Here is a 24,558-nt window from a genome sequence, read left to right on the forward strand (position 1 = left end):
TGTTACTTCTCAGTCCCCTCACATTGGCATTATTTGACACTGCTGACCACACTCTGCTTCCTTTTTTTTTTTTTTAAATGTTTGTTTTCATTTTTGAGAGAGTGAGTTGGGGAGGGACAGAGGGAGAGGGGGGACAGAGGGATCTGCATGGACTCTGTGCTGACAGCAGGCAGTCTGACTCAGGGCTCAAACTCATGACCTCACAAGCCGTGAGACCATGACCTGAGCTGAAGTCAGATGCCAGAGACTGAGCCACCCAGACGGTCCACATTCTGCTTCTTGAATGCCTCTCCTTCCACTTCTCTTCTTCAGTTTGTAGTTTTTCAGTTTCTTCCTTGAGTTTTTTCCTTCTCCCCAGCCCCTGAATATTTGCATTCCCCAGCATTTGGGGCTGTGTCCACCCCTGTCCCCCCTCCCCTCCTTCACCGCATTCCTCTCCCCGTGAGTTTACCTATGATTGCCTCTTTTACCACTTCTGCTGGTCTACCAAATCTTTGTCTCTAGTCCAGCTATCTTCCTGGAGCACCGCACCTTGCTTAGTCACCGGCTCATGCTTCCCATTGATACAGACACCTCCAATGCAATCTGTTTTTTAAGTGAATTATTGCCCCACCACTGGTCTGCCATCAGATCAGCTCTCAAGCTAGAAACCAGGATTCCTGTACCTGAGTTCCTCTGCCTTAATCTGTAGGCTTACATCAAATCAGCAAATGGGACCTATCCATTCCATGGCACCCATTCCCCGATGCTGTTGCCTCCTGAATGCAGAGCTATAAAAGCTTTCACTGGGATTAACTCTTACTTGTGTTACTGGTGTGGTGTAGTTTGTACATTCTACCTTCGATGTTACCTAATTCTCTTCTAGAGACTGGCATTAGTTGATCCCTGTTCTCCCGTGGAAGATCCTTTCATTCCATCATAATTAGTCAGTCCTCGGGGAGTTGTTTTGTTTCTGTTGAAAGCTTTTTGTTGACAGTTTGAACAGAGTTGTTTTCTGTCTAATCATATTTGGGGCTGTGCCGATCCTGATGAAATGCTTGAGGTGGAGGAGCTGTGAGTGCTAATGCCAGCTCTGTATCATGCCTCTGTGATTCTGCAGAGTTACTGTTGGAGGCATTGAGTTCCTGATTTCAGAGGTGGCAGGGTCAGATAAAACTAGACTGTGGAAGTTTCGTTCCTCCTGTGGTTTTTAACAATGACAAATGGAGACTTGCATCTTAAAAATATTTAGAAACCCACCCCAAAGAGAAGTGAGTGTTGGTTGTTGGTACTGATTTTAAATAGTCCCACCCCTACCCCCAGGGGGCGCTTGGGTGGCTCAGTCCATTGAGCACCTGACTCTTGATTTGGGCTTACTTAGGTCATGATCTCACGGTTCCGTTCGTGGGATTGAGCCCTGCATTGGGCTCTGCGCTGATCGTGGAGCCTGCTTGGGAGTCTTTCTCTCCCTCACTCTGCCACTCTCCCCTTCTCATGCGTGTGCGCTCTTTCTAAAATAAAAAAATGAAAATAAAAACCTGTACCCCATCACAAAAAATGGCCTCAGAGATAATCACTTATCAAGGAATGAGCCCAGAGGTGGTCTACAGGAGGATCGAAGCTGACTTCGGTGTTCCCCATTTCACAGCTCCTGTCTGTTGGCGGGTGACAGACATCACTGATACAGACCTGACATTATTCCACAGAGAAAAACAAATTGCCTTAGAAAGTTTGAAGATAAGTGGAATACCAGAAAGAGGAGAGGCAGACAGAAAGAGGCTCTGGTTATGAAATTCATTGTCAAGAGATATTAAACAGAACTTGCAGAGCTAGTTCTTCTGGTTTTCATGCTATTACTCATGCCAACCTGCCCAAAGCTTTCCTTGCAGCTTTTATATGGAAATTTTAAATGGAAATGTCCTGGAAATTTTATATAATGTAAGAATCTTTAGCTTTACTAATATGCCATTTTCTCATCTCTCCCAAATAACACTTTCATATTAGGAGGACACACCTCTCATCTTCCTCCTCTCTGCTTCTGTAAGAACCCTCCCAAAGTCCATACTTTTTTCTAAGTTTGTAGCATCTGGGCCTTGGGCCAACGAGACCTGTGTGTAGGCCTTTCCATAGCTCTTCTGTGGGTTCTTGATACTTACTCCTCTGAGACTGAAGTTGTTTGGGGGGGCGTAGCTGGCATCTCTCCTGTGTAGGAAAAATTGTGTGGATTTCCTTCCAGCTTCCATGTCTTTGAGCTTCATACTTGTGTTGATGTTTTGAAAATATCTTCCCTGATTTGGGAGTTCATATATATTTTCTCTGACCAGTGGCTAGGTCTCTGAAAAACAGATAAATGAATGTTGTTTTTTGGAACTCAGTTCTTATATAAATATACCAGAGAAGGAGTCATCTTATTGGAAGTTAGCCTGTATCTTGCAACACCAATCCTTTGGTAAAGTGAGTAGAGTATCTCCTGATTTCTAAGATGCTTATTCCCCACTGTGTTTAAGTCAGAATGCAGCAACCCGTCAGTTGTTCATGTAATGTGCTGATTCCCTCCCTGGAAAGATCTTTCTTCCTCCCTCCCTCCCTCCCTCTTCCCTCCTCCCTTCCTTCCTTCCTTCCTTCCTTCCTTCCTTCCTTCCTTCCTTCCTTCCTTCCTTCCTTCCTTCCTTTCTCTTTAAAATGTGGGGCTTGAACTCTTGACCCTGAGATTAAGAGGCTCATGCTCTGAGACTGAGCCAGCCAGGCACCCCAGGAAGTTTAGTTAATGGCTATTATGGATTAGGAACTGTGGCAATCACTTTACAAGGACTGACTGATTTAATTCTCAGGACAACTTCATAAGGTAGATGGCAATTTTATTTCATTGTACAGATACGGAAATTGAAGCTCAGAAAGGGTGTGTAATTTGCTCAAGTTAGTAGGGGAGTTGGGGTTGGAAGTCCACTGAGTCCTTGTTTATTTTTTCTGATAATTTTATGGCTTTGAGTTTGGCTGCCTTGAGGATTGAAAGGAAACCTTTTGCCCACAGGTCCCTACAGAACCAACATAGATGTAGTGTCCTTGGATGCCCAGGGCCCGACTTAAGGAGGCAACACCCTGAGCCAGCCCATTGCCTTCACTCCACAGTGTGGAGCCTGTGTATGATGTGTGTTTTCTTTTTTTAAAACTGGGATGGAACTTGGAAGAGCAAATATTGAACCAGAGCAAATTCCCCCTTCGTGAATCCTGCCAGCTTGTTCAGTGTAGAGGTTCTTTGCCTAAAAATATTCACCATTTACTGAGGACTAACTGACTAAGTCACCCACCGAGTATAAAGCAGGTCTTAGTACTTACAGCAGTGGGTAGTTTGGCTACTTTTATTTTGGATGAAACACATACTCACCTTTTGATGAGCCTGAGAGCCTCTGGGAGTAAATAAGCCGGGGGGGGGGGGGTGTTTAGAGTGGAAGTTTAGGCCTCCTGGCATTAGTGTTCTCCTTGAAATGGGTTTGGGGAGGAGAGGAGAGAAGTGGATTTGTGGGGAGTTAGGCAGAGAAGCGCCTGAAGTTAAAAGATGGGCTGGTGTAGATGAAAGGGGTACTGACATGCTTGTGTCATAGTTGAGGGGGGAATGTCAGAAATTAGTTTTGCTGACTGAGTGGAAAAGAGAAGGGAAGGAGGGAGAGGTGGATGAGTATTGTAGAGCAATAAGTTCTGTATAAGCAAAACAGCCTAATGGGGTGTCTGGGTGGCTCAGTTGGTTAAGCATTGGACTCTTGTTCTTAGCTCAGGTCATGATCTCACAGTTTGTGAGACCGAGTACTGCGTTGGACTCTGTGCTGACAGTGCAGAGCCTGCTTGGGATTCTCTGTCTCTGTCTCTGCCCCTTTCCCACCTGTGTGCGTGCTCAGTCTCTCTCGCTCTCTCAAAATAAATAAATTAAAAACATTCTTTAAATTAACCTTTATCTTAATTCCGGTTAGTTAAGGTGCAGTGTGAATATATTAGTTTCAGGTGTACAATATAATGAATCAATTCCATACATCACCCGGTGCTCATTTTAAGACAAGTGCACTCCTTAATCCCTATCACTTATCCCCCCATCCCCCTCCCCTCTGGTAACCATCAATTTGTTCCCTATAATTAAGAGTCTGTTTCTTGGTTTGTCTCTCTCCTTTTCCCCCCTTTGCTCATTGTTTTGTTTCTGAAATTCCACATAGGAGTGAAATGATATGGTATTTGTCTTTCTCTGACTTATTTTGCTTAGCATTGTACTGTATAGCTCTATCCATGTCATTGCAAATAGCAGGATTTCATTCTTTTTAACGGATGAATAATATTCTACTGTATGTGTGTATGAACACCACATCTTCTTTTTCCATTCATCTTTCTTTTTTTAAAAAAAAAATTTTTTTTAACGTTTATTTATTTTTGAGACAGAGAGAGACAGAGCATGAGCAGGGGAGGGTCAGAGAGAGAGGAGACACAGAATCTGAAACGGGCTCCAGGCTCTGAGCTGTCAGCACAGAGCCCGACACAGGGCTCGAACTCACGGACCGTGAAATCACTACCTGAGCCGAAGTCGGCCGCTTAACCGACTGAGCCACCCAGGCGCCCCTTTCCATTCATCTTTTGATGGACACTTGGGCTGCTTCCATAATTTGGCTGTTGTAAATAATGCTGCTATAAATATAGGGGTACATGTATCCCTTTGAACTGGTGTTCTTCTGTTCTTTAGGTAAATACCCAGTAGTGCATTTGCTGGAGCATAGGGTAGTTTTATTTTTAACTTTTTGAGGAACCTCCACACTGTTTTGCAAAGCGGTGCACCAGTTTGCATTCCCACCAACAGTGCGTGAGGTTCCCCTTTGTCCACATCCTCACCAACCCCTTTTGTGTCTTGTGTTGTTGATTGTAGCCATTCTGACAGGTGTGAGGTGATATCTTATTGTAGTTTTGATTTGTATTTTCCTGATGGTAAGTCATGATGAGCATCTTTTTATGTGTCTGTTGGCCATCTGGATGTCAACTTTGGACAAATGTCTGTTCGTGTCTTCTGCCCATTTTTTAATTGGATCATTTGGTTTTTGGATGTTGACTATTTGACGATTTTTAACCCTGTGAGTTTGCTCACTTATGGTAAAACACAAGCTAAAAAGTGAGACTCCTTCAGAAAGCACTTGCTGACTTCTCTTATTACCTGCATGGGAGTGCTTCCTGTGCCCTTGGGCCTAGTCCGAATCGCTGTCCTAAAACAATTTCCAGACTAGACATTTTCACTGGGATGCCCCAGGGTGCCTCCAACCCTGTATGTTAAAACAAACGCCTGATGTGTTCTAGTTCCCCTGTTTGTCCTATGCCAACCCCATTCCCCCACCACCCCAAACAGTACCCACCGCCCCCTCCTTCACTTCATTCTTGTCATTCATATACTCCTACCAGTTAGGACTTTTACCTACAGAATTTCTAGTCTCCCTACCAGTGGCTTACCTTCTTCATCTGTTACCTGGACTTTTGAACCAGGGCCTTCCACCATACCCACCTACTGAAACCAGTCATCTTTTCATCTTTCTAGCATGGAGTACACCTGGCCCCTTCCAGAGAGAGCCTGACTTCTTTTGAGCTTTATTTTATGACAAGGAATGCTTTTTTTTTTTTTAGCATAAGTATGTCCCAAATATTGTATGGAGCATTCATTGTTAGAAGGTAGAGGAGGAAGAGTAGTAAATTATTTCTCCCAAACTGAGAAGGCAACTTTGAGACTGGAAACCGAAGCAGGCAACTCGATACAATTTATACAGAGTTTTATTTAGGGTAACTTACTGAGTGTGGGGGTGAGGGGTTGTGGGGAGTGGATCTGGCAGAGAAGGATCTGCGGCAAGTGCAGTTATTCTCTGCAAAGTCTGGGCCTTAGTTTGGATTTTACAGAGGGAGGGGACATGCGTGAGAGCACTGTCATGAGGTCAGAGGGTTCACATGTACCTAATTGACAGCTAACCTTTAATTAGATCTTTTGGCACCACCTGTGCCTCAGGAAGAGGGAAGACCGTGTTCTATCTAACTGATTCATAGGGCCCAAACAAGCCTCCCCCAGCCTCCATCTGGGCTTGGCAGGCATTTCTAAGTATATTAATCTCCAGGGCGCCCTGAACACCCAGCCCCAAGAGAGGTCATCAAGTGAACACAAACCAGCAGGAGGGCCAGAGATGGAGTCCGTACTGTCAGCACTCCTGCAGATGTACTGAGACTAAAAAATCTGTCATTGTGCAAAATTTAAATTTAACTATACACTTTGTATTTTATCTGGTAATCCTACACATCCTACTTTGTTTTGTAGCCTGTTAAAAAATACAGTAGTGTCTCTATTCTTTTACATCTTGAACTGATCTAAAAAAAAAAGAAAATTGCGGTTGTAGAAACTTTCTGACTACAAAATATTTGAAATTTCTTTATGAAATCTTGTGTATCTGTTCAGAGACAAGGACCTATACTAATTGGTTCTCAGCAAGAATGCATTTTTGCCCGAGGCATTTACTTGAAAAAACATGCTATTTTGGAAAAACATGTTTCAGATTCAGGTATTATAATGACTGCAGACATTTTCTGAGTGGAGGGAATCTTCGTTCAGGAAAATGAACTCCAATTAAATTTAGTTTTCCTTTTGCTGATGGAAATCTGAGTAGCCTTTAAGATAATTTCTGGAGAGGGGCATCTGGGTGGCTCAGTTGGTTGAGCGTCCAGCTCTTGGTTTCGGCTCAGATCATGATCTTGCAGTTTGTGAGTACAAGCCCCGCGTTTGGAATTCTTGCTCTCTATCTCTCGCTTTGCTACTCCTCTCTCTCTCTCTCTCTCTCTCTCTCTCTCTCTCTCGCTCTCAAAATAAATAAGCTTAAAAAAATCTTTTCTGAAGAAAAAACTAGCTTGTCATGCTTCAATTTTACTTCCAGCTTTGTGTCATTTTTTTTTCCCTCTGCGATATTTTTTTGTCTTGTGAATAACAGTTACAATGTGATTTTCAGCTTATTGTTTTGTTCTGAAGAATGTTCCACTTTGATGTTAATAAGAAGCAAAGTTTCTTTTCTTTTTTTTTTTTAATAACCATTGACTAAATCTTTATTTTCCAACATTAGTTAGAAATATACTGCTTGTTTTTATTATGGAAGATTAAAAAATTTTTTATTTTATTTTATTTATTTTTGAGAGACAGAGAGACAGAGCACAAGTGGGGAGGGGCAGAGAGAGAAGGAGATAGAATCCGAAGCAGGCTCTAGGCTCTGAGCTGTCAGCACAGAGCCTGATGTGGGGCTCTAACTCACAAATCATGAGATCATGACCTGAGCTGAAGTTGGACGCTCAACCAACTGAGCCACCCAGGCACCCGCCCCTATTATGGAAGATTTTAATCATTCTGGTAATGCATATAGGTTTTACATTGAAACCTTCTAGTTGGACTAGAAGAAACCATTGCCAACATTTATCAGAAGATTAAGACTCATAAATAACAGTGTCAACAGATCAAAAAAAAAAAAAGCTCAATTAATAGCCAATTCAGAGAGAAAAATGCAGATAGCCATAAATTTAACAAAAGATGTGAACACTACTCATAATGAGGACATTGAAACAAGATAGTGTTTTTTATTTTGGGGGAGGAAAATTTTTCCTCACCCTTCAAGAATTTCCTGGCTGGTCTAAAAATTAAATTGATACAAGACAGATTAATAGGGGAAATCAAACTTAATGTCATACTTTCACAGAATCCACATAATCTCATAAACATGAGATTCCAAAGATAGACAAAATGAGGTATATATGTCATTCTGAACTAAGGGGGAAGGGGCTTGAGACTTCGAGACTCCGATGGGAAGGAAGGCAATTTACTGGAAGATAAAGGGTAAATGCTTGGTAAACAGATTTGCTGGGCCATATGGAAGCAACGGACAGAGGAATTTTCATAAACAGACCTTGCTGAATTCCTCCTTGTCTACTACCTAGTTCATAGTATGCTGTAGTTTGTTCGTTTTTTCTTTCTTTCTTTCTTTCTTTCTTTCTTTCTTTCTTTCTTTCTTTCTTTCTTTCTTTCTCTCTCTCTCTCTCTCTCTCTCTCTCTCTCTCTCTCTCTCTTTCTTTCTTTTCTTTCTTTCTTTCAAAGAGAGAAGCAGGGCGCACCTGAAGCAGGGCTCAAACTCAACGAATGGTGGGTGAGATCATGACCTGAAGTCAGATGCTTAACTGACTGAGCCACCCAGGTGCACTATGCTGTACTGGTCTATGGTGGTAGCTGCCTTCCTGGAACAAGTCCTCTATTAAATTCTCCCCTGCCCCCATCTAATTTTTTTTTAGGCAATTAGCAAGGAAGGCCAAAGTTTTTTGAGTCTTCTGGAACTTGATTGTTTTCAGATCAATGTAATTCTCACACCAAAGTGGCATATCTTGGGGCCATTTGTTATGAACCTTTACTTTATCTTTAAATTGCAGGTTCAGGTTGGAAATGTGAGCAGTCTCAGATATTACTGATGAGACATGAATTGCTACAGTCTTTGAAGTGTGGTTTGACTCTAACTCTTGAAACTAAAACTTGATTCCATTTCTAGGTCAGGAGTCTTTCCTGTATAAATAATGGCATGTGTGCAATGAGGAGGCATAGCAATGTTTATTGAGTCAGCATTTGTAATAGCAAGAAAACGTATAACAGGAAACAAAAAATTGTCCCTAACAAGTTCAGTGTGGGAAGCTTACCAATTTTGATCTAGAATTCTTACTATAAAATATTAAATAGTGGTTAAGAAGTGGGTTGGGATTTTATGTATAATTAATAGGGAAAGATCTCCATGGCTTACTGTTAGTTGGAAAGAAACATCACAGAACAATATGTATAATCTTTTATTTAATAAAGCTGTTTTTTGTATATACTATATACATGGTACCATACGTGTGTGTGTGTGTGTGTGTGTGTGTGTGTGTGTGTGTCTGTGTGTCTGTGTGTGTGTATTGTGACTAAGTATGGGGATGAGGACACACACACCTGAACTAATAAAAATACCCACCAAATTGTTAACTCTCTTGAGGAGAGGAGTGACATTTTGGGTCAGGAGTGAAGGAAGTTTCTCACTTTTATTCTGTATGTTTATGCTTTTCAAGAAAAATGACAAGTATAATTTTTAAAAATTCTGATGCTAGATTTCAAAATTCATTAGGTTAAGTAAAGGTGAAGTGGTATGCTATGAGCACTGTGTCTTTAAAAATGATTCAGAGAGGGGCGCCTGGGTGGCTCAGTCGGTTCAGCATCCAACTTCAGCTCAGGCCATGATCTCACAGTCCGTGGGTTCGAGCCCTGAGTCGGGCTCTGTACTGACAGCTCAGAGCCTGGAGCCTGCTTCGGATTCTGTGTCTCCCTCTCTGTCTGCCCCTGCCCTGCTCATGCTGTCTCTGTCTCAAAAATAAATAAAAACATTAAAAAATTAAAAAAAAAAAATGATTCAGAGAAAATTGTTTGTTTCTCTATGCCCAAAGTACATTTCCACATTGGACTTTGATTTGCAGGCTCAGGGAACACTTCATGACAGCCCCTCTTTACCCAACTTTATTATTATTATTTTTTAGAAGTTTGTTTATAAAGTAATCTCTGCATTCAACATGGGGCTCAAACCCACAGTCCCAAGATCAAGAGTCAAATCTCTTCCGCCTGAGCCAGCCAGGGACCCCTCTCTTTACCCAGTTTTAACAGATGACTTTTTTCTGTTTTTTCCTCAGATTCCTTTTTACGAAGATATCTGTAAAGGCATTAAAGCTGGTGACACCTGTGAGAAACTAGTGGGGTATTCTGCCGTGTATAGAGTCTGTTTTGGAATGGCCTGTTTCTTCTTCATCTTCTGCCTTCTGACCTTGAAAATCAACAGCAGCAAAGGTTGTAGAGCGCATATTCACAACGGGTGAGTCTTCAGTCTTGGGGGGTTGGTTTCTCCCTTTTTATTTTGAATAGTTATTTATTTTGAGAGAGAGGGAGTGTGAGCAGGGGAGGGGTAGAGAGAGAGGGAGTGAATCCCAAGCAGGCTTGGCACTGTTAGTGTGCGGGGCTCTAACTCACAAAGCATCAATCCGATCACGACCTGAGCCAAAATGAGGAATCAGACGCTTAACCGACTGAGCCACCCAGGCGCCCCTAGTTTCTCCTTTCCTGATATTCAGAATAGTGTTCCTTGACCTCTTCTAATCCGACCATCTGACTGCTCTTCCTGTAGTTGAAATTGTTGACACTTGTTTTCGGGAAGGGGGGATTTGTCACCCCTCAGTGGCCCAAGAATTAGAATTCTATTGGTCACGCCAGTACCACAGTGAGAGATGCAGCAGAGATAGGCGTTTTTATTTCTAGTACTAAGACCTACCCCTAGGTCATTTCCACCCCCCTGCAACAAAGTGGTGTTTTGCACAATCAGCGGCTGTGCTGAATTGGTCTTAATTATGGGACAAGGCAGTCTCCAGTCACTTAATTACTTCCTCTCAATTTGGAAGGAACAGTACCAATGGTAGAAACATGGACTGACATGCTTACCTTCTCTCTCTCTTTTTTTTTTTTTTTTGAGAGAGAGAGACAGAGCATGACTGGGGGAGGGGCAGAGAGTGAGGGACACAGAATCCGAAGCAGGCTCCAGGCCTGAGCTGTCAGCACAGAGCCCGATGCGGGGCTCGAACCTATGAACCATGAGATCATGACCTGAGCTGAAGTCGGACGCCTAACCGACTGAGCCACCCAGGTGCCCCCTGACATGCTTACCTTATAAAAGGTCTTTTGTCCTTCCATGAATATCATTTTAATACATTTCCTCTTTTTTTTTTTCTTTCCAGCTTTTGGTTCTTTAAACTTCTGCTGTTGGGGGCCATGTGCTCAGGAGCTTTCTTCATTCCAGATCAGGAGACCTTTCTGAATGGTACAAATGGGGTATTTGGGGTACCTATTTATTTTGTTCTTACCCATTTTGTAAAATTGTTCAAAAGTGTAGTCCAGGGTGCCTTTGATATTTCGAATTAGTGATTTTCTTGTGGTTTAATAAAAAAAAAAAAAAAAATTCCTGCCTTACCTGCTCACACTGTATCCACCTTCCCCACTCCCTATCCCTTCCTGTTCACTCCTCTTTCTCCATCTAGGTCTTTCCCCTATTCCCTCCCTTTCTGGCCAGGTGTTACTCTACAGCCTGGAGAATTCAATTGATAATTTTAAGGTGATTGGCCTGAAGGGAAAATGGGGCCCTGCAAGTCTGTCTGAAAACCAGTTTAGCATGTCAGCATGGCACCATCACTGAAGGGGTTCTGGGACGCCTTGTTCTTTCTGAGCACTGCCCGGAAATCTGCCTACGCGGAACACGAGGCTACTGAGTTTTAAATCAGCTGCAGCTATAATGAGATAAGAAAGGCATCATCCAGCCTTATTTCTAAACTTACCTATGTGAAACTGTATATAATATTGGATTACATTTCTTATTCCTAGAATTTCCCAAACTTAATTTAATTTGGAACCGTTAATCATAGCTGAAACAGGGGCCCTTCTACATGAAAACTAGGGAGATTCAAAACATTGTTTAACCCAAACGAATTCATTTTCCTAATTAAGGTAGTAAAAACATTCACACTGTGTCAGTCCCTAAGGAACAGCCTATGGCCCCTCAAATGGTCACTAGGGTCTGGCTAGTTTTTAGGGGCATAACAAGCTACATGCACTCCTGAAGGAGATCCTCTTGGAGTCTTATTTTTTCCTAAAATGCTGTTAACTAGTTTTCTGTTCCCCACAGATGTACTTTTATGTGTTAGAAAGATAGATTTAGAATGGGATGGGGCCAACAGTTCTTTTTATAGACAACTGCAGTTCAGCCATTTTCATAGACAACCTGTAACCTAGAGACATGGCACAGAAGGTTAGAGCTTCCTTGTAGCAGAGTGAGGAGTGGATCTGAGTCCGTGGCCCCCAGTCTGACCCTCATTTCCCTACTAATCTCTGGTGGCTCACTGCCTTTTTTCTTCTTAAGATGTGTTTTTACTTACAAATCGTGGGTCGTTGTTGATTTTGTGAATAGCTGCGTCTTTTAGGGTAGCTGTCAGTTACAGTGTGTAGATTCAGCTTAGATGCTCAAGAGCCACACACATTGCTTTGTGTTCACATCCCAGCTACGTCCTTTACTGGCCATGGGATTTTTTTTTTTTTTAACGTTTTATTTCTCTTTTGAGAGACAGAAAGAGACAGAGTGTGAGCTAGGGAGGGGCAGAGAGAGAGAGGGAGACACAGAATCCGAAGCAGCTTCCAGGCTCTGAGCTGTCAGCACAGAGCCCCATGTGGGGCTCACACCCACAAACTATGAGATCATGACCTGAGCCGAAGTCGGACACTTAACTGACTGAGCCCCGTGGTTGTGGGACTTTGTCAATTTGCATAGTCTCTCAATTTTTCTCATCTGTAAAGTGCGTATAACAATAGCACCCATCTTATACGGTTGCGTGGAAATTAAATGTGTTGCAGGTACAGTAAGAATGTAGTAAAGATAAACTGTAGTCATTATTCTCCTTTAAGCTCAGCACTTGGAGTGATCCCCTCACCTCCTTTTGGATGGTCTTCTTTTGCAGCCTGGCGCTATGTGGGAGCCGTCGGGGGCTTCATCTTTATAGGCATCCAGCTCATCCTGCTCGTGGAGTTTGCACATAAATGGAACAAGAACTGGTATGTGCATTTTGGGAAGGTTTCCAAGTGAACTCAGTCGTTGCTCGGGGAAACTGCCTTCAGTACGGTGTTGATAGAGGGTCTACCCCGAGCTGTGTTGGCAGGGGTGGGCAGCCTGCTCGTGCGAGAAACAGGTTGGCGCACTTTCCCTTCATTCCTCTCCTACCGGTTTTCCTCTCCTTTCTTCCTTTCCTTCTTCCATGTTATTTCTTTTTCACTTTTTGGCTTTTCCCTCTATTCTCCCATTTGGGCTCTGAGTCAGCTGCTGTTGTGACTTAGCCACACTCACATCCATTGCTGGCACCTCTTGGCCCTGGCTCCCCGGTTGTGACGCTAGGTGCCTGAAAACCTGGGCAGGTTTTATCTTATGCCTCCATCCTCAGGAGATTTAGAAAAAAGTACTTTGGGGGCACCTGGGTGGGTCAGTCAGTCTAACTCTTGGTTTCAGCTCAGGTCATGATCTTTCATGAGTTTGAGCCCCATCAGGCTCTGCACCAACAGTGCGGAACCTGCTTGGGATGACTCCCTCTTTCCCTCCCCTCCCCCACTCGTGCTGTCTCTGTCTCTCTCAAAGTAAATAAATACACTTAAAAAAATTTTTTTTGGTTCTTTCTCAATCTGCCTAAGATTATAAAGACCCTTCATTAGGAAGATCTGTTGTGCGACCTTAGAAAGCCAATCTGAATTTAAAAATGTAAATTCTTTCTTAGCGCCTTGAGCGTGGAATTCACATCCTAGGATAAGTAGGAAATGCCGAATTATTAATAGCTAGTTTTATTTCTCGCTGAGCCACACAATTCAGGAAATGGCAACTAGGTAAGTGTCAGCCCCTTGAGTGCTAAAGGCCAGGCTGACTCCCTTTGTGCCCCCAGGCAGGGCACTTTGCTGCTCTTGTTTGCTCAGCTTCCTTATAAAATAACAAATGAGAATAACTATCTATTGTGCCTAGGAATACTTCTTGTTGTTTTGTCATTTTTATTCGCATCATGTTATTTTAAACTATTTTGGAAAAAAGAAATCAGAAAATAATGTATGAACATGAAATTTATTTTTTCTCTTGGACAAAACAAAATATACGGTCCAGATTCCCTCAAAATAACTTTTCATTCTGATTATATTCCTCAGCTTGGTGGTAGTTAGTGTTTCATTGGGTTTGGTTTTGTTTCTTTAGAGATCAAATCAAGAGATGCCTGAGTGAAAGGCTAGTGTTATCATTTTATAATTTAGTGAATACTAAATACCCAAATACTTAATAGTCAGTTTCTAAAATATTTACAGCACATAGAGGAGTCACATAACTGATACTACAGAAATTTATTTTGTCTAATATAAAATCATTCTAAATGTTTCCTAAAATTCTTACACATATAGGTCAAAATAGGGAACTTCATGGTGGAAGAATACCGTTTTTGATACTGGGTGCCTGATTTACCCAGTAAGCAGTATGTTCTCTTGACAATATTTGAGCTTCTTTACTCTGACTTGAATGTTTTGCTCAGTTCTGAAGCCATTTTCTGGGACTAATTATTCATGCTAAGTTTTAACAGGCATTTTGGAAGAGTTTGGCTGCTGTAAAAACCTTCCAGAAACCACTCAGTAAGAACAATTTAAGCGCTTTGCAACCGATGATGTTGCTATTGTCTACACATTGAGGCCAGTATCCCAACAAAATCCCTTAATGTCAGCATATTCATAGTTGATTTGTCTGCCTAAAATTAGGATTAAGCTAGGCAGCTCACTAATAATGTATTTTCAGATAAATTAATCAAATTTACTAGGTTTGTTTTTTAACAGAGACTATTGCTTACAAGGATAGTCTAGAAAATATAATACATCACTTTTCATGGAACAACCAAACTGCTTTTTCTTCCCTTTTCCTCTCTGTTTTCTCTCTCTCTCTCTCTCTCTTTTTTTTTTTAAATTTTTTTTAATGTTTATTTATTTTTGAGACAGAGAGAGACAGAGCATGAACGGGGGAGGGGCAGAGAGAGAGGGAGACACAGAATCGGAAGCAGGCTCCAGGCTCTGAGCCATCAGCCTAGAGCCCGACGCGGGGCTCGAACTCACGGACAGTGAGATCGTGACCTGAGCTGAAGTCGGAGGCTTAACCGACTGATCCACCCAGGCGCCCCATCTCTCTCTCTTTTTTTAAGTTTACTTATTTATTTTAGAGAGAGAGAGAAGGAGAGTGAGAGGAGAGAGACAATCCCAAGTAGGCTCCCTCCCGACTGTCAGTGCAGAGCCCCATGTGGGGCTTGATCTCACAAACTAGGAGATCATGACCTGAGCTGAAATTGAGAGTTGGCCGCTTAACTGACTGAACCACCCAAGTGCCCCTGTTTTCTCTTTTCAAGAAATATCTTGAGAAGAAGATCCCAAAGGCAGTAGGACGGAGGCCATGGGTCCGGAAACCAGGAGACTGCAGGTGTCTGTCCCTCTGCTCCTCTAGATCGCTGTTTCCCTTTGGGCATATTACTTGGCCTCTCTGACCGCTGTTTTCACACCTGTAAAATAATATGGTCACGTTAGATGTTTAATTTTCTTTTTCTTTTTGACCTCAGATATTGTGATTTGAAGTGACACTTCTATATCAAAATTGAAATAGCAAAAAGTAGAAGGTACATTTAGGTGTTTCTATCAAAGACCCATTTTCTAAATGTGCTAGATTTGTCATTTCTGTTGTGGTTAGGTGTTATTTACTCCAGAACCCGAGCCCAGCCTGGTGCCAGCATACTGCTGGGTTGGTGCACTCTGCCCCGTTGTCTGGTCCTTTTCTAATCTGCTTTGAAGCACTTCTTCTCGTTTAGCATTTATTCACAGTTTTGGGGAGTACTAACTGTGTCCCAGACAATGTGGTAGGCACCGAGAGTATAAAGATAAGTAAGTCATGGCACTTGGGTTATCTGCAAAACAAGAGGTCATCAAGGAGGATGTCATGAATATGGAGCGGCAGGAATAGCAGCCATTCTCCTAAAACACTGCTGCACAAAGTTACTATTTTTTAATGCTTGTTTGTTCCTGAGAGAGAGACAGAGAGAGACAGAGAAAGAGACAGAGTACAAGTTGGGAGGGGGGGTGGGGCAGAGAGGGAGGGAGACACAGAATCTGAAGCAGGCTCCAGGCTCTGAGCTGTCAGCAGAGTCAGACACAGGGCTCAAACTCACAAACCTTGAGATCATGACCTGAGCTGAAGTCGGATGCTCAACCAACTGAGCCACCCAGGCACCCCCACAAAGTTATTTTTTAACAGTTGACATTTCTTACACTAATATTCAATAGGCACCTGTTTGCCAGGCACTCAATAGCAGGAGAAGAGCAGTGAACACAGTGATGTCCTGCTCTATGAAACTTACCTTCTCCTGTTGGGGAGGGCAGGAGGCATGGACAGATAACCAATTTATGATCAAGTAAATAAGTAACAGGTTCAATGGGAAAAGACCAGAGAAAAAGAAAGCAGGGTATGGGGGTTGAGGAGAGCAGGGCAGGGAAAGGCTTCATGGTCAGGTGTGAGGGAGACCACTGCAAACAGAAGGAAGTGTGGAGGCTGAGGCAGGACTGTGCCGGGCCCGTGCCCGGCTTGTTTGGGGGCAAATGGGGGCCCACTGTGCTGCACCCCTGTGGTGAGGGATGGGCACCAGAGGTGAGGTAGGAGATGCCATTTGGCCAGATGCTGTCGGCCTTCTGGGGCATTTATGTGAGGTAGGAAGGGCATTAGTGGGGTTTGAAACCAGAGGAAAGTGATACAAAGTATATTTTAATTCCAGTAAAGGTTTGGGGTGTCAGAGGTGCAAGTAAGGAGGCCCGTGGAAGATAATCCAGGTGAGAGATGGCTGTAGCTCAGACAATGGTAGCAGCAGTCAGATTCTAGTCTATTCCAAAATTGGAACTCACGGACTTTGCTGGTGGTGATGAGGAGGTGGGGTTGGGTGGGGGGAGGGAAAAAGACTGTAGTCACGAGTTCTTTTCTTTTTTAAAAAAAGTTTCCCTTCCCAAAAGGAAGGAATGGAACTGCCATCTTCTGAGTTTGGGAAGATGAAGAAAAGCAGGATTAGGGGGTAGAGATGCGCATTTGGGAAGTCAGTTTGGCCCAGGCCCCTTCCCCCGCCCCCTGCGCTGAACAGTTGGATAATGTGAGTCTAAAGTTGAAGGGAGAGGTTAGGGTTGGGAATTTAACTTTGGGAATGTAGACCTATATTGACTATAAGAAAGTCTTCATATGCTAGCGACAGCCCAAAAGACCAGTAAAGGAACAGTTGCACCCCACCCACACCCTGGTCAGCAGTGTTTGCCTTTCTCTATACATTGCATTCTGTTCCTGTCATCGATTACCATTTGGCTTCTACATCCACTCCCCCCCACCCCTTCTCGAGTCTTACTCTATTATTTCCTTCGTGTGCCTTTTATGTTAGATGAATTCTGTGGTCACTGGCGTGGTTTCAGGAATATGATGGTCATTATGATTTTGGTCTTCCCTCCCTATTTGTCTCTGGCTGCAGTAACTTTTTCATCATTAAAACATTTTAGCTGAGTTGCCTGAATACTTTCCAGTTCTGTGAAAACATTAAGCAAGTTGCTTTCTCTGTGAAGGTTTGTGAGAATGTGGTTACAGTGTGGCAGTTTAATCATAAGGCAGATGACAGTGATTCACCCGTGCTCCCTATGGTTCTATCGTCTTGACTGAGCGGTTTTGAACTCTTGTTTTGTTATTGTCCTCAACGATTTCTATAGATTGTTAAACCACCGCTCATTTCTCTTATCCCTTTATTAATATTTACATAAACTAGAGAGAAAATTAATCTCTTCTTTAAGGGTTTTTATTGTAAATCCCATTACAGTTTTTTGCTCCTTTCCTAGCTGATTTTATTCTTTTCAGACTCTCCCTTGGAGCATCTGGGTGGCTCAGTCAGTTGAGCGTCCGACTTCAGCTCAGGTCATGCTCTCATGATCTCATGAATACAAACCCCTCATCAGGCTCTTTGCTGACAGTGCAGAACCTGCCTGGGATTCTCCCTCTCCCTCTCTCTGCCCCTCCCAAAATAAATAAACCCCTCTCAAAATAAGTAAACTTAAAAAAAAAAAAAACAACAAAAAAACCAACTCTCTTTTAATCCTATGTGGCATCGCTTTGGAGAAGCAGTACCACTACAGACCCACCTTTGCAGAGAGGGTTGAAAGGGCTGAGGTCATCCAGTCTTTGAGTGAAGTTTGTCTCTCCCTAAAGAGAAGATGGACATTAGCAGAAGCTGCTACAGCAGCCCCTCCAGGCTCTGTGTTGAGAGGGAAACCACAAAGAGAACTTAACTAAGAGCTACTTTTTTTTTTTTTATTAAAAAAAAATTTTTTTTTAACGTTTATTTATTTTTGAGACAGAGCATGAATGGGGGAGGGTCAGAGAGAGAGGGAGACACAGAATCTGAAACAGGCTCCAGGCTCTGAGCCATCAGCACAGAGCCCGACGTGGGGCTGGAACTCACGGACTGTGAGTTCATGACCTGAGCCGAAGTCGGATGCTCAACCGACTGAGCCACCCAGGCGCCCCAAGAGCTACTTTTTAATACTGCCGAAACCTATCCCAGGGCGATTCCTTTTCAGAATGGGGAGGTTACGGAGCACCTGGGTGGCTCAGTTGGTGAAGTTTCCAACTTCAGCTCAGGCTGTGATCTCATGGTTTGTGTGTTTAAGCCCTGCATTAGGCTCCACACTTGGAATTCTCTCCCTCTCTCAGCCCCTTCCCCGCTTGCACCCATGTGTATGTGTGTGTGTGCACTCTCTCCCTCCTCTCTCTCTCACAGTAAATTAAAAAAAAGAATGGGGAGCTTAGAGTCAAGTCTGTGCAAGTACATTTTAGTTGATGAATACATATTTAAAAACGGAATGTTGTAGTGTTTAGGAAAAATTCTAAGCCTGAACCAAAATTGTTTTGAGATGTTTACCTGTACCTTCTAGCTTTGATTGAGCCTAACTGTTGATAAAATGATAATCTTCTGGACAACTGGGGTGATAGCGGCCTGGGGGCTGATAGCATTAGTTACCGCCTGAGAGATGGTCAGAGAACAGGGGCCTCATCACCTTGCCTTCTCTCCTCTCCCTCTTACCACTTCTGGAGAAACAGGACTGCCGGCACAGCTACCAACAAGCTGTGGTATGCTGCTCTGGCCCTGGTGACACTCGTCATGTACTCCATCGCCACCGGAGGCTTGATTTTGATGGCAGTGTTTTACACCCAGAAGGACGGCTGCCTGGAAAACAAAATTCTCCTGGGGCTGAACGGAGGCCTGTGTCTGCTTATTTCAGTGGTAGCCATCTCGCCTTGTGTCCAAAATCGTAAGCACAAGTTTTTTCCATCCCTCCTGATTTATATATTTTTTGTGTGTTTTTGACCAAACCCGGTGTTTTTCTTTGTTTTGTTCTGTTTTTAAATTCTGGCCACTCCATAATTTATCATGGATGGGTCAGCAATAGGAAGGGTGGGATTGAAGTCTTCACTTGGGCTGAATGGGATAGTTGGCATGCTTGTTGTCAAGAAAGATCTCAATGTAGTAAAGGCAATAAATAAGATAGCTATTACCATTATTATTTTTTTTTAATGTTTGTTTATTTTTGAGAGAGACAGAGACAGAGCGTGAGCAGGGGAGGGGCAGAGAGAGAGGGAGGCACAGGATCCGAAGCAGGCTCCAGGCTCTGAGCTGTCAGCATAGAGCCCGATGTGGGGCTTGAACCCACAAACCGTGAGATCATGACCTGAGTTGAAGTCAGACGCCCAACCAACTGAGCCACCCAGGCGCCCCAGCTATTAACCATTATTAATGAATGTACCACAAGGAGCGTTTAAATGGAAGATGCCCTGATTGTATATTACGTTCTTCCCTATAATCTCTGTGTAAAACTTGAATGAGAAGGCTGAGGAAGGAGTGCTTTCTGGGCTCATCTTTCACTCAAGGCCTGTGGACCAAAAATCAGGGCCCATGTGGTCTAGGAGTCAAGAAGCAGGGAATTTGATCTGGCTGAGCCAGCAGCTGGCCCACGAGCTAACCTTCCTCAGATCCAAGTCCTTTCTCAGTAAAGCCAACAGAAATCTGTAAACCTGACGTGACCTAAGGTTGTTTCAAAGGCAAATGGAAGAGGGGTGCCTGGCTGGGTCAGTCAGTTGAGCATCTAACTCTTAATCACCTGTTGATGAGTTCAAGCCCCATGTTGAGCATAGAGCTTACTTAAAAACAAACAAACAAACAAACAAACAAACAAACAAACAAACAATCCACAAAGGCAAAGGGAAGAAATAATGGGATTTTGGAAGTGCTTTAGAAAGTACAGACTCGGGGCACCTGGGTGGCACAGTCGGTTAAGCGTCCGACTTCAGCCAGGTCACGATCTCGCGGTCCGTGGGTTCGAGCCCCGCGTCGGGCTCTGGGCTGATGGCTCAGAGCCTGGAGCCTGTTTCCGATTCTGTGTCTCCCTCTCTCTCTCTGACCCTCCCCCGTTCATGCTCTGTCTCTCTCTGTCCCAAATATAAATAAAAAACGTTGAAAAAAAAATTAAAAAAAAAAAAAAAAGAAAGTACAGACTCGAGTTGTCTTTTTTTTTTAATAAGATCTTTTTTTTTTTTTTTTTCAACGTTTATTTATTTTTTTTGGGACAGAGAGAGACAGAGCATGAACGTGGGAGGGGCAGAGAGAGGGAGACACAGAATCAGAAACAGGCTCCAGGCTCTGAGCCATCAGCCCAGAGCCCGACGCAGGGCTCGAACTCACGGACCGCAAGATTGTGACCTGGCTGAAGTCGGACGCTTAACCGACTGCGCCACCCAGGGGCCCCTCGAGTTGTCTTTTATAAACAACTTATGATGTCTTAAGCCAGACTGCCATCTTTGGTTATAGAAAGAAGTGTCCATGGCCTAATTTCCTTGTAGAAAACCAAATGACATTCAGGTTTCTAGATAGGAAAAGGGCAATGTGGCCAATAATTTATAGCTCTTCAAATCATTTCTAAAATGGTGATTTAATAAGTTAACTAGTATTGGTGTACCTGGATGGTTTAGTCCCTACTGGAAGAATGATCTCCAGATTGTAAGTTCAAATCCCACATTGGGTATAGAGATACCTTAAATAAATAAACTTTAAGGAAAAAAAAATGAACTAGCATTGGATAATTTAAAGGTTTTCTGGCACTGAAAATTTCAAGTACATTATTGAAATTGAGAGTACTAATCTCCCAGTCCCTTTAACTGATCAGTTAAGAATTCCCTAAAACATATTAGTGTTCAGATTAAAATACTGTTTGGGTTAAATCCTACCTTTTAAAATAGTTGTAATATTTTGAAATATTTGGTTTAATGTCATTAGTTGCTAAGGTGAGTCTTACTCTCGTGCCAAAGAGCAACATTATAAAAGAGTCTATAACTCTTAATAACTACAACTCAAAACACATTTAATCAGAGGGAAGACTGGATGAAATAAATTTTTTCATGTAGACAGGTGGTAGAAAATTTCACCAAAATTTGATAAATTCTTTTTATCATATCTTGGTTATTCTGAATGATAAAAACACTTAGATTAGTTTAAATATTATAACATATTAAAGCCCTTCCTCAATGAATGCGGAGCCCCAGTGCCTTCCTCTTTGACCTGAACTTGTATCCCCACAAGTTTTTTTTTGTCTGTTAACAGATTGGGCTTTTTTCCACTGTGCTATCTCTATCATTTACCTCACTAAGCTATGTGGTCTCACAAATAATGATGGTGAATTTTCTTCTGAGATCTTAAGATTTAAGAGCTAGTGTTAACCTCAGGAAGACTAGGCAGAGCGTTTAAGTACAGTTGTAGTAAAATAACGTGATGGTACGTAGAGAACTCGGCAGAACGTGGGAGTTAGGTTTGGCCTAATCAACCTTTTTAATATTATTTGGAAAACATGTTATACCTCTTCTTTCCTTTAACGATGGGGGTCTCAGTTTGAAGAATATCATTTAGGGGTGGGGAGCCTTTTTTTTGGGGGGGGGGCTTATTTATTGTTGAAATGTAAAATGCTGTGTTGAAATCTATCACTTTCACTTTCTAGGACAGCCACATTCCGGGCTACTGCAGTCGGGGCTCATAAGCTGCTATGTGACCTATCTCACTTTCTCAGCTCTCTCCAGCAAACCTGTAGAAGTAGGTAAGCCAGCTGGACTCTTAGGGAGCAGGTGTTTGTGGTATTAATATTTTCATTGTGGAGGAAGGGATATGTCTCTACTGAACTGTTGTTTAGAATGTCAAAGATGCAATAAATCGAAATAGAGAGATCTAGATTTTTCTCTAAATAAAGTCCTTAACGTGGGATGTGAAAATGAAAATTCCTTCTTCTGAGTCTTCCTGCTGTGTAGGAAAGACGGAAACAAAGATGGGCTGTTGAGTTTGCTTTTGGGCCTAATCTGTGTTTTCGAAGAACTTTTGTGTTTTGCTTATTTTTTTTAAATTGGTTATTAATTAATTTTCTTTAAGTGGTGGTCATCTCTCTATCAGAGAGACTGGGAAGAACATGGGAATGGGAAGCAGGAGACAGGATTTGACTTGCCTCTATCATATGCTGGCTGTGTGACTTCAAATCGCTCATCTTAAATAATGTTTATTTTTAGAGACAACAAAACATGTGTGAACTTTGGAGTCGGACCGCCTGGCTTTATAGCCTGGTTCTGCCCCTCCAGTAACTTGTAGAAAGTTATTTATCTCTCTCTGCCTAGATACCTTGTCTTTAAAATAAGGATTTTAATTATTATTTTAACAAGGTAATTAAGATTCTTATTTTATAGGATTGTTTTTAAAGAATTCAAAGAGAGAGAGAGAGAGAGAGAGAGTGTGTGTGTGTGTGTGTGTTCCTGGCATGTAATAGGTGCTCCATAAGGGTTAGCTGTTATTACAGAGTAGTTGAAATGATTACTGAAGAACTCTAAGAGTCCTATTATGTTATAAATTGTTATAATAATGAGCACCTGAAACTTGCCAGTAAAAGACCAAAAGACCATTCCATCTTTTGATTTCTGAGCTCATTTTATTTCATCATCTGTTTCACTTTTGTGGTATATAAATGTGGATATAAATGTATACACACATATATACACATAATTATATATAAATGTGTGTGGGGGTACATTTTGTCTTGTATAAATAAGGTTAAATAAATATACTGTCTTTAGGAAATTGAAGTTGTTTTCCTTTTTTAAATGTAGAAAAAATGCAGGGGCGCCTGGGTGGCGCAGTCGGTTAAGCGTCCGACTTCAGCCAGGTCACGATCTCGCGGTCCGTGAGTTCGAGCCCCGCGTCAGGCTCTAGGCTGATGGCTCAGAGCCTGGAGCCTGTTTCCGATTCTGTGTCTCCCTCTCTCTCTGCCCCTCCCCCGTTCATGCTCTGTCTCTCTCTGTCCCAAAAATAAAAAACGTTGAAAAAAAAAATTTAAATGTAGAAAAAATGCAAAGATAATTTTGAAAGTTTTATATACACATACTGTGTGAGTCTTGTCTTTATGGCTACTTTTGGTGCAAAATGATACAGTTGTAGGTCTTATATTAATTATAGTCTATCCTGGCTTCAGTTTTTTTAATAGCTCTATCTTGACTCTACTTAAAAAAATTTTTTTTAATGTTTATTTATTTTTGAGAGAGAGGGGAGGGGTAGAGAGAGAAGGAGACGCAGGATCCAGAGGAGGCTCCAGGCTCTGAGCTGTCAGCACAGACATGGGGCTCGAATCCGTGAACCATGATGAGATCATGAACTGGGCTGAAGTCGGCCTCCCAACTGACTGAGCCACCCAGGCGCCCCTAAATCTAGTTTCTTTAAGACTTTCTTATATATGTATGTGTGTATTACACTTCAGCAGGGGAGGGGCAGAGAGAGAGGGAGAGAGAGAATCCCAAGCTGGTTTAGTGTTTTCAGCGCAAAGCCCAGGGGGCTTTTCCCAGGAACTGTGAGATCGTGACCTGAGCCGAAATCAAGAATTGGATGCTCACTCAACTGAGCCACCCAGGTGCCCCAACACTTTCTTTTATGACTATTAGTTTTTGGTTTTAATTTAATGAGGTTTTTGGTTACAGAATTTTTCTTTTAAATGGCAAGTATCACTTAAAAACAGAAAAAAAACTTATTTTTAATTTCAGGTGGTACTACTTAAATAGAAAAGTTAGTATTTTGGTCAATTAAAAACATTTTATTGGGGTGCCTGGGAAATTTTATTTTTTGTTGGCCTAAGAATAAAGATTCCTTAAACCACAGCATACACAGTTATTTTTACTGTTTCAAATGTGGTACCAGTAATAATTCTAGTCTGAATTCAAATAATTAGAATGTACATGTGTGTAAGATGATTTTTCGACTGTTAATTTATGTTTATGTTTCTTATTGGCAATCAGATCTAACTTGGATATTTAAAATTGAAGTTCTGGGGGTGCCTGGCTGGCTCAGTCAGTAGAGCCTACAATTCTCTATCTCAGGGCCATCAGTTCAAGTCCCATGTTGAGCGTAGAATTTACTTAAAGATAGATAGATAGATAGATAGATAGATAGATAGATAGATAGGAGATTCCGTGTTAAGTAAAAAGTACCACTGATGGTAATATGATAGAAATCTTTATTATGATGTAGGCTTTCAAAATTTTTAAGAAATCCTGAAAATCTCAGAATATTCCCAGATTAGACACTATTTTTTCCTCCATCTTTGCACAGGTAATTTTCTTCTCTCCCATGGGTATCGGCAGCACTCATAGATTGTAATTTGAAACATTCAGAAAGCATGTACCTGAATATTGTCACATTTCTTTTTTTTAATGTTTTTATTTACTTTTGAAAGAGAGAGAACGAACATGAATGGGGGAGGGGAGAGAGAGAGAGAGAGAGAGAGGGAGACACAGAATCTGAAGCAGGCTC

At 42.2% G+C, this 24,558-nt stretch overlaps 1 protein-coding gene across 1 annotated transcript in view; it reads left to right on the forward strand.

Annotated features, from left to right (window-relative positions):
* Nucleotides 1–24,558, forward strand: part of SERINC5 (serine incorporator 5) — a 99,676-nt gene that overhangs the window by 59,460 nt on the left and 15,658 nt on the right. The window contains exons 3-7 of the mRNA XM_025924768.2: nt 9,712–9,890; nt 10,804–10,886; nt 12,571–12,664; nt 18,777–18,988; nt 21,722–21,817. Coding sequence (XP_025780553.2) covers nt 9,712–9,890; nt 10,804–10,886; nt 12,571–12,664; nt 18,777–18,988; nt 21,722–21,817 — 664 coding nt within the window. The remainder of the gene's footprint in view (nt 1–9,711; nt 9,891–10,803; nt 10,887–12,570; nt 12,665–18,776; nt 18,989–21,721; nt 21,818–24,558) is intronic.

The sequence above is a fragment of the Puma concolor genome, chromosome A1 (genome assembly GCF_028749965.1).
Source record: "Puma concolor isolate L17-30 chromosome A1, mPumCon1.1.hap2, whole genome shotgun sequence".
Classification (NCBI taxonomy): domain Eukaryota; kingdom Metazoa; phylum Chordata; class Mammalia; order Carnivora; family Felidae; genus Puma; species Puma concolor.